We start from the raw sequence: 10,666 nt of genomic DNA, 5'->3' as shown, positions 1-10,666 counted from the left end.
TTTCTTTATTTCCAGTGAAAGGAATGGGGCAAAGCTTTGATTTTCACTGGGGAGTCTGTGAATTAGCAGTTGGACGCTTTATGGCCACTGGGCCACCTGAAAGGACTTACCTGACCAGCACATAGGACCGGATGGGCAAGAGGAGTGAAGTCTCACCCCGAGTCTATCCTTCCCGACAGAGAAAGTGACCCTCAATGCTGGGGACACGAAGAAACAAAGCCAATCCTGGTGCCACCTCCCCATTCCTCTCCCCTTCTTGCCTGGCCAGGCCTGGTTTTGTGTTACATTCACTCGGCAGGAATGCACTGAACTGGCCTCTTTCTTCAATGTGCACTTTCAAGATCACACGTTTGTTTGTTTGTTTCCATTCTTCTTCACCCCAGTGTATGCAAATTTTCATGAAATGTGGCAGCATGATCCCCCGGAATTGCTGCATTGGGGTAACCAAGTGGTCAGTCCTCAGCATTTCACACTGAATTTCCCCATTGTTGGAAAGCTTTGTCTGCTGATGGAATATTTGCAATGTTCCATATTTTTTTGTTGAATATTAACAAAAAGTAAACAATTTCAGATAAGAGCCCCTGCTTTGCAAGCGCTAACATTGCAGCAGGAGGGAGGACAGCAAAAAACGCCAGCCACTTTTGATGGCACCTTGACTTGTTCTAATCCCCCAACAGCAGAAACAGAAAACCACAACTCAAATCTCAGCAGAACAGGGAAGAATGGAGGCATTTCCCACAAGAGGAGGTAGGAGCTATAAACTAGGCCAAGGACAGCACTTTCCAGAGCTTTGCCACTTCCCTTTCGGGACTCTGTGTCTCTGACCTGGCTTTTGCTGACTCCTTTGGCCAGTGGTGTCTCGTGTACTTCCTGAAGACACCATCTGGCCATGGTGACTGGGGTCCAGCTCATGGTTAGATGTAATATTTTTCACCTAATTTCCTAAAAGGAAACATTTAAATATCTTTAAGAGCTTCCCTAGCAGAGATGCAGGTGGAGACTCTTGCTCCTCCAGGAGTCTGGAGGCAGGTGGGGGAGGAAGGGAAATTACAGTCATGACAACTGTGACCTTGCTCCTCCAATCACACTGGCCGGGGAAAAGGTAGGGGAGACCATGGGAGTAATATGGTAGCCTGTGATGTGGACCACACACAAACAGAATCACTGGGACCCCAGGTATTCTTGCCTAGCTGGGTCTGAAGCGTCTGACCACTGCTCCTTTCTGTCCTTATAAGCTTTGCCCCTGCTGTTGTTCTTCTAGAGTGTTCTCTGTCCCTCTGTTAGACCGCTCAAGTAGGAGCTACTGATTTTAGAGATCCATCTCTACATGTAGTTGGCACTCAGCTACCGTGCTCAGGTGAGGAATCCCTCTCTACTAATGTCTACAGTTGACTACTGGACTCTTAAAGGATAGGTAACCAGGTCGCCTGTCTCCAAGATCTGGGGACACATTCCAGGATGGCTGGATCAGAGGCCATTTGAATGGCATCATGCCATGTGATCCTTGACAACACCACACCCTCAGTTCTCCATGTCACAAACCAAGGCTGTGGTCTTTCAACTTTCCCTGCCCTGATGGTTTTCCTCACTCCCCCACCCCCACCCTGCCATCTGGCCGCCTTAATCCATGCAGGCAGGACTCTTGAAGGACATGCTCGCTGGCAGCCTGGCCTTCAGAGGCCACTGCTAATACCTCCAAGTTCCCAAGAGAAACACTCACTTAAGAGTTCCACTCCAGAGCCATTTTATCTCTCACACATTCTTTTCATCCCGAGAGCACATTTCTTTCAGTGATCAAAGAAGTCCCCAGGAGGCTCTGGCTGGCTTCTCTTCACCACCAGCAACCCCCTACCCTGCCTCCCACACCCCCCCCCCAGCCCCCCCCCCACCCCACCCAGCTCCCACCGCTTTGATGTGGTCAAACAACCTCGGATTATTGATTAAGATACAGACCCTTTGTAGAACCCTCTTCATGATCTGCAGGGGCCTATTTTGTCCCTTGGCTGGTATATTATTTTTGTAGGGCAGCCATAACAAAGCACCACAAGCTGGATGGTTTGACACAACAGAAATGTAATCTCTTACAGTTCTGGAGGCTACAAGTCCAAAATGAATGTGCGTTCCCTGCAAAGCTTTCTACTAAGCTTCCCCAAGCATCCCTTGGCTGATGGAAGCATAATTCCAGTGGCTGGCTGGCTGGCTGTTTCCTGTGTGTCTTCACTCATCTTTCCTCTGTGAATATTTGTGCTCAAACTTACCTCTTTCAAGGATATTGGTTTTACGGGTTGGGAGCCCATCCTCTTCCAGTTTGTCTGACATCCTATTTTAGCATAACTAAGTCCATCTGCAATGACTCTATTGCCAAATAAGGTCACATTGTGAGGTTCTGGGGTCAAGATTTCAATATATTTTTAGGGGACGCAACTCAACCCATAACAGATGGTATTCACATTTGGGAAGTATAGAACTTCCCCCAGTGAAAACCTCTTCCAGTTTGACTTTTACCTTAATTTGGGATGCTCGTTTTACTTCCATATCCTGGGCTTTTAATCTATACAACGACAAAAAGTAACACACCAAAGAAAAAGAAACCAGAATGCAAAAGGCAAGTTGCTTAAATATGACAGATACAGATCACAAATACCATTTATGAAATCTATCTGAATGGAGCACACAGACTCCAATTTTCTCTCCATTATCTTACTAGTTACTCTCTCACTATTCTTTAATGGTTACCCTACAGGCTACAACACAATACCTTGATTTATCAAAGTCCAGTATAAATTGTTACCTGTACTTCTTCCCAGTGACTGGACCTTGGAACTCTAACTCCATTTACTCATTTCCTAACTGAAATGTTTTCACTTCTGTGGATTTTAATTTGATTTCTACATTTTTAAGTTCTATAAGACATTATGATTATTTTACTTAGTTAATATCCTTTTGCTTTTTTTAAAAAAAGATTTTATTTATTTGACAGAGAAAGAGAGAGAGCACAAGCAGGGGGAGCAGCAGAGGGAGAAGCAGGCTCTCTGCCGAGCAGAGAGCTGGATGTGGGGCTCAATGTCAGGACCCTGGGATCATGACCTGAGCCAACGGCACATTCTTAAGCAACTGAGCTACCAAGGCACCCCTAGATAATATCCTTTTGCATTTACCCTTTTGTTTGTGCTTTCTTCCTTCCTGTGTCACCAAGCTTCCATCTGGAATGATTTTCTTTACGTCATACGCTGTAGTTCTGTTTGGGTCTACTATTAACAATTTTTCTCTGTTGTGCTTTTTACTTTTACTTTTACTATTTTTTCTTTGTCTACCAAAGGGTAATCTTTTAGAGTCCCAAACTAAAGCAAGTGGGGGAGATTCCTGGGGGGCCCCTGGTTTGGTGGCCCCTGATCATTTGTCAACTTTCCTTGTGAGATTGGCAATTGTCCAGTTCAACCTCCCAGCTTCCCAGCTCCCTCTCCTGAAATTGGGGGAAAGAAGTCCCGGGTGATGGGCTCACTTCTCTGGGGTCCCTTCTTCTCCGAGATTGTGGCCCTGTAAGTTTTGGCAGCTTTCCAGTGCTCTCAAGATTTATTTTACGCTCAGCGTCCAGCTTTTCCAGCTGTTCTCAGTGGGGGGCTTGGCCTGTAGTCTGATGACATGAGAAACTGAATACCCCCTTCCCATCTATGTGTTAGGAATCCTGGAAGCTGTCGCATAACACTTTTGGTCACAACCCATTGATCAAAGTTTATCATAGGACTGCAATATAGTCTTTATTCCAAGGAACCATATCCCAGCTGAAAATTGTGGCTTCTGTAGATATTTGGGAGAACAGATTCTAAGAGCTATAGTATTAATCTCTCAGTTATCAGCTGTTGATCTGAAGCAAGTTATTTAAACTCTTCGAGTTTTAAGCAACTTACCTATAAAATGGAGGTAATGATATCATTTACGAGTCTCCAATGAAATGTAATAATCCAACACTTTATTGAGCTAAGACTTGTTATCTGCTAGGCAGATAACAGCAGAGTAGTTTACACTCTTTTGATCCTCCCAACAACTTTATGAGGCTAGTGTTCATTTGTTCGCATTATGATGAGAACCTGAGACATAGAAGTTAAATCACTTGCACAAGATTGCACAGATGCTTGACTGCAGAATGGTGATTCGAACCCCAAACTTTCACCACTGCCTGCTCCTGCCTTGTGAATTACAACCCCCCCACCCCACCCCGCCCCACCGCCTTTCCTTGTTGGAATCGCTGAGGGAAGATGAAAAGACCAGGGTGGGAACAATGCTGGGTGGCTGAGGGCAGTACCTGTTCAACTAGAAAAATGATCTCCTAAGGGAAGGTCTGGGGACAGATGTGACCTAGTCTGAGACCAGTGGATTTTTGAGTGATATGGACCATGGAAATAAAAGGGACCCTAAAGGGCATGAACTGTCATGGCTTCATTTTATATAAAAGAACCACATACACATAGGAAACTGTTGAAAGAATATATTAAGTTCATGTGCCACGAATTTCCAAAGTGAATAACCAGTACCCAGATCAAGAAAAAGAACACTACCAGTCCTGTAGCCTCCCCTCATGCCTTCTCACCCACCTTGCCACATTCTTGTCACTAGCCTCCCTGCTAAGGCTCACTATTATCTTGATTTCTAACACCAGAGATTAGTTTTGCCTGTTTTTGAACTTTATATGACCAGAATCATAGAGTATATGCTATTATCGTGTCTGATTTTTTTTTTTTTTTTTTTTTTGGCTACAATCAGATTCTTTTTTTTTTTTTTTTTTTTATTGGTGTTCAATTTACTAACATACAGAATAACACCCAGTGCCCGTCACCCATTCACTCCCACCCCCCGCCCTCCTCCCCTTCTACCACCCCTAGTTCGTTTCCCAGAGTTAGGAGTCTTTATGTTCTGTCTCCCTTTCTGATATTTCCCACACATTTCTTCTCCCTTCCCTTATTTTCCCTTTCACTATTATTTATATTCCCCAAATGAATGAGAACATATAACGTTTGTCCTTCTCCGACTGACTTACTTCACTCAGCATAATACCCTCCAGTTCCATCCACGTTGAAGCAAATGGTGGGTATTTGTCATTTCTAATAGCTGAGTAATATTCCATTGTATACATAAACCACATCTTCTTTATCCATTCATCTTTTGTTGGACACCGAGGCTCCTTCCACAGTTTGGCTATCGTGGCCACTGCTGCTAGAAACATCGGGGTGCAGGTGTCCCGGCGTTTCATTGCATTTGTATCTTTGGGGTAAATCCCCAACAGTGCAATTGCTGGGTCGTAGGGCAGGTCTATTTTTAACTGTTTGAGGAACCTCCACACAGTTTTCCAGAGTGGCTGCACCAGTTCACATTCCCACCAACAGTGTAAGAGGGTTCCCTTTTCTCCGCATCCTCTCCAACATTTGTTGTTTCCTGCCTTGTTAATTTTCCCCATTCTCACTGGTGTGAGGTGGTATCTCATTGTAGTTTTGATTTGTATTTCCCTGATGGCAAGTGATGCAGAGCATTTTCTCATATGCATGTTGGCCATGTCTATGTCTTCCTCTGTGAGATTTCTGTTCATGTCTTTTGCCCATTTCATGATTGGATTGTTTGTTTCTTTGGTGTTGAGTTTAAGAAATTCTTTATAGATCTTGGAAACTAGCCCTTTATCTGATACGTCATTTGCAAATATCTTCTCCCATTCTGTAGGTTGTCTTTTAGTTTTGTTGACTGTATCCTTTGCTGTGCAAAAGCTTCTTATCCTGATGAAGTCCCAATAGTTCATTTTTGCTTTTGTTTCTTTTGCCTTCGTGGATGTATCTTGCAAGAAGTTACTATGGCCGAGTTCAAAAAGGGTGTTGCCTGTGTTCTTCTCTAGGATTTTGATGGACGTGTCTGATTTTTTTTCACTCAATATTGTGAGTCACATCTCTGTTGTTCCTTGTGGTTGCAAATTGTTCATTCTCCATGCTGTATAATGCTCCATTTTGTGTGACTATCACAATTTATTTATGGGCTCAACTCTTAATAGGCATTCAAACAGTGCTGCTACGAACTTTCTAGAAGATGTATGGGAGGGCACAGATGCCCTCATTCCTCTTGGGTATCACCTAGATTGAAATTGTTGATCATCGGGTATGTGTGACGTTCAGCTTTAAGACTGCCTTCACCTCCCTGATGATGGAAATGGAAGGACTGGAAGGGGCAACCATTCATCCAGGGACACCCAGCCACTGAGCCAGGACTGGAACCAGGTTCGCACTCTCTCAGGGCGGTATGTCTAGGTCTAGATTTCATGGAGAGACTGACCTAGAGATTCAGTAGAGTCTCACAGCAAAGCACATTTCATTTGTGAGCTGTCCTTATCATTAACCCTTGGATAAGAGGAGTCCAATGACCAAGCATGAGAAGGGCGGCTCAGCAGTAGGGCCATAATTACAGGTACTGATTTACAGTGGAGAGAACTGGTGCAGGTTCTTCTTTGCAGCTTTTAAAAGAACAGCATGAGGTATGTGCCCTTGATTAAGCAGGATTTAGATTCAATCTATTTCAGTGCCAGAGCCTATATGTAAGATGCTTTCTCAGGTACTAACTCATTTAATCTTCTGAGCAAAAACTAGATCATATCCATAAGGACTATCAACACATAATATCAAAAGAGAGTGAACTCTGTAAGCAAACTGGAGCAATTTGGAACAGCACTTTCCAAATGCTCTATGGTGAAGAACTGATCCATCCCAGACCAATATTTTTGGAAAATACAATAAGAAAAGAATTACCAGAAAAATAAAATGAAAAGATATTCTAAATATAAGCTCCCAATTTTTATTGTCATAGTAAACAAATATAAGATTGCATTGTTGAATTCCTATAAAAGTTTCTAAACACTCTTAATTTCTGTATTTATATCGCTGAGGACCAATAACAGTTTGCAGATCAAGATGGGTTTTCAGGCTACACTTGGAGGGGTACTGATTTATAATCCACTGCTCATTCCCTAATGGGAATCTCTCTTTCAAGAAAGATTGATAATTATCTTAAAGGCAGGAAGGTTTGAAAACAAGACATCTGCAAAACGTTGAGGCCCTAGGAACCATTCATACCCATACAGGTTACTGTTTAATAGGACTTCATCATTTCACTGTCTGTATCAACAAAGCTATTCCAAAAATATCTTTCACAGAAAGGTAAGAGTTACAGATAACTTTATTCTGGGCACCTGGGTGGCTCAGTTGGTTAAACGTCTGCCTTTGGCTTAGGTCATGATCTCAGGGTCCTGGGATGGAGCCCCATATCGGCTCCCTGCTCAGTGGGGAGCCTGCTTCTCCCTCTACCTCCCTAGCCCTGCTCGTGCTCAATCGTACACCCTCTCTCTCTCTCAAATAAGTAAATAAAATCTTAAAAAAAAAAAATAACTTTATTATGCCTTTCAAGAACTTCTTCCAAAACCTTACCGAAATAAACGTAAGACCCTTAAACTTTTCAACAACATTAAAAAGATTATTTACTCACCAGGACGCTTTAAAAGATTTGCCTTTTTACTTACCAATCCTAAACTAGTATGATCCTTAGCCAAAATTAAACAAGCACCCCCTCATTGAAAGACCTACCTTAAATCAGATTCCAAAACCTTATAAATATCCCCTTCTGCCGTCCCCCAGTCCAAGTTGCTACTCAGACTCTGCCAAGGCAGAGCTCTCCCTACCATGGTGTACAATAAATTGAAGCTTTGTCTTCTCCACAGCTTATTTTACCGGTATTTTCTGGGAGCCAGCTTTCAACAACCAAGACTTTGTTCCTCTTTTTATTTTAGTCTTGCTTAGGTGCTTTCAAACTTTAGTATGCATAAACATCACCAAAGAGGACTGTATATGCAAAAGCACGCACACGCAAAATTTAAGAGACCTCCACGTGTAATTGGAATAGTGCCATATTTAGGACCTATGCCCTGATTACAGATACCAGCAACTGGTGGAGAAAAGAGGATGTGGCAGCTGGAAGTGGCTCTAGGTTTCCAAATATCAATGTGTAGATCAGACCCATTAAATCACCTGATGTAATCCCTGTTAAAAAAAAAAAACAACAAAAAAACCTATTCCTTGGTTTCGCCTCGGATCTGTTATATTCAGAATTTCTGGGGATGGGGCCTGTGGATGTTTATCACCAATTCCCTACGGGGTTGTTGCACAATCAGGCTAGAGAACCACTATTTCATTTTGTAGATGAAGAAACGGAGACCCAGATAAGTGAACAGAGTTGCCCAAGATCACATAGCTATTGAGCTGATTCCCTGACAGGAGCGCCCAGGGCTGGAGATCAAATGTTGGAGATATTTGTATGTATCCAACATCCCGAAAGAGAATGATTAGTGATATAAAACAAAATCTGTTTTGGCTTCTCCACATCTCCTTAAGATGTATCAGGGTGGGAGGGGGTCATAAACTTTCCTTGCTCCTGGGTAAAATTTTAGCAGTCATCATGACTTCTCTGCTCTCTATTGGGTAAGAGGCATCGACTAAAGTATAATTTTCCAGAAAAAGAAAAAAAAGTAGAATCGTGACTTACATGAAGATAACACGAACACATTTTCCACTGGGAATGTATTGGAGGTCTTGTTAAATTTTTGTTCTCAGGAATTATTGCTTGTCCGTTTGCTGATTAGCTCAAGTGAAGGCGGATGTGTTACTTAGAGCTTTAGGAACACGTCCTAGGAAGGAAGCACGGCCCGGCCCTCTGGGGAACTGCAGTGGGTACTGGGAAGAGATTCAAGGTCCAGGCAGCTACTCCCCTATGGTTTCTCATTAGTCAGACCACCTGGCTTCTTGACCCCACTTCCTAGCTCCCTTGGTTTGCTTCTCTGCTCATCTCCTTGCACGCAGCTAAAAATGAACACTCCAGTAGTGGATCTCCAGGATCACCACCAAGTGCCTGACTCTGACAACAGTCTCTTGCTTTGCTCAGATTCTTGACTGAGCTTATCTGATTGGCTGCTCTCCAGTCAAACATTAGCTCCCTTTGGGTCAGGTGGTCACACAGGGTCCACAGGCTGTAGTTACTTGGAGGAAACACAGTTGCCAAGGGGCTGCAGTGAGGGGGAGAGACACAGTCAGGAGAGCCCAAAATTGGGGGGGAGGGAGCAAACCCAATAAATGTGCCTTTTAATCATTTTCAGCAAGAGTCCTTGAAACCTGGGGCTTGTAGCACTCCTCTGTTAGCCCAAATGAGTCTGGTTGCTATTCTGTTGCTTTCATTTAGGCAGGATAAATTTGGGGTGCGGGGCTGTTTCGCAGGAGCCCATGGTCGTACCTTCCCATTCATGTTTCCACCAACATTTGTGTGATCCTCCTTTGTACACGCCATTGAGATTCTACAAACGGGTGTTTCGTAAGAATAAGAAGCCTCAGCCCTGATGTCACGACCTTCAAACCTCTCCCTCCGGGATGGGGGTGAAGAGGTTGCCCGCAGGAACATGGATGTGCCGAAACACATTTCGGTTCACTCGCTTTCGTGGACACGAGACACAGCCTGATAACTGTACAGGTAGAAATGCAGGGGAGGAGTGAGGGTGTCACCCAATAGCTGGGTGAAGGCACTGGGAGATGGAGTAGCAGCAGGGGCTTCGGTTCGGCGGTCACTGAACCCCGATTTGTGCCAGGATCTGTGTTGGGTGCAGAGCCCGCGGAAAATGTGGCCTCCAGGCTCCAGCGCTCCTGGGCTGGAGGGGGTCCCCTCCCCCACTGCTTCACTCACACACACACACACACATACACACACACGCGCCTCAAGCCCTGCAAGGGGCAGGTCTGGGGTGCCCTCCCTGCTACACATACACGCACATGCACACCAGGCCTGAGGCCCTGCAAGGGGCAGGTCTGGGGTGCCCTCCCTGCTACACACACACACACACACACACAAGCACACCAGGCCTCAGGCCCTGCAAGGGGCAGGTCTGGGGTGCCCTCCCCGTTGCACACACACACACACACACACACACACACATGCACACCAGGCCTCAGGCCCTGCAAGGGGCAGGTCTGGGGTGCCCTCCCCGTTGCACACACACACACACACACACACACACACACGTACACCAGGCCTCAGGCCCTGCAAGGGGCAGGTCTGGGGTGCCCTCCCTGTTACACACACACATGCACACGCACACCAGGCCTCAGGTCCTGCAAGGGGCAGGTCTGGGGTGCCCTCCCCGTTGCACACACACACACACACACGCACACGCACACCAGGCCTCAGGCCCTGCAAGGGGCAGGTCTGGGGTGCCCTCCCCGTTGCACACATACACACACACGCACATGCACACCAGGCCTCAGGCCCTGCAAGGAGCAGGTCTGGGGTGCCCTCCCCGTTGCACACACACACACACACACGCACATGCACACCAGGCCTTAGGCCCTGCAAGGAGCAGGTCTGGGGTGCCCTCCCCGTTGCACACACACACACACGCACATGCACACCAGGCCTCAGGTCCTGCAAGGGGCAGGTCTGGGGTGCCCTCCCCGTTGCACACACACACACACACGCACACCAGGCCTCAGGCCCTGCAAGGGGCAGGTCTGGGGTGCCCTCCGCGTTGCACACACACACACACGCACACGCACACCAGGCCTCAGGCCCTGCAAGGGGCAGGTCTGGGGTGCCCTCCGCGTTG

General features: G+C 45.8%; 1 protein-coding gene across 1 annotated transcript in view; it reads left to right on the top strand.

Annotated features, from left to right (window-relative positions):
* Nucleotides 1-9,425: 9,425 nt before the first annotated feature.
* PARVA (parvin alpha) overlaps nt 9,426-10,666 on the top strand; it is a 167,722-nt gene continuing 166,481 nt past the window's right edge. Inside the window, exon 1 of the mRNA XM_077866446.1 lies at nt 9,426-9,540. Within this exon, the coding sequence (XP_077722572.1) occupies nt 9,441-9,540 (100 nt within the window). The 5' untranslated portion in view covers nt 9,426-9,440. The remainder of the gene's footprint in view (nt 9,541-10,666) is intronic.

The sequence above is a fragment of the Canis aureus genome, chromosome 23 (assembly GCF_053574225.1).
Source record: "Canis aureus isolate CA01 chromosome 23, VMU_Caureus_v.1.0, whole genome shotgun sequence".
NCBI lineage: Eukaryota > Metazoa > Chordata > Mammalia > Carnivora > Canidae > Canis > Canis aureus.
This window is presented reverse-complemented; position numbering and strand designations above follow the sequence as displayed.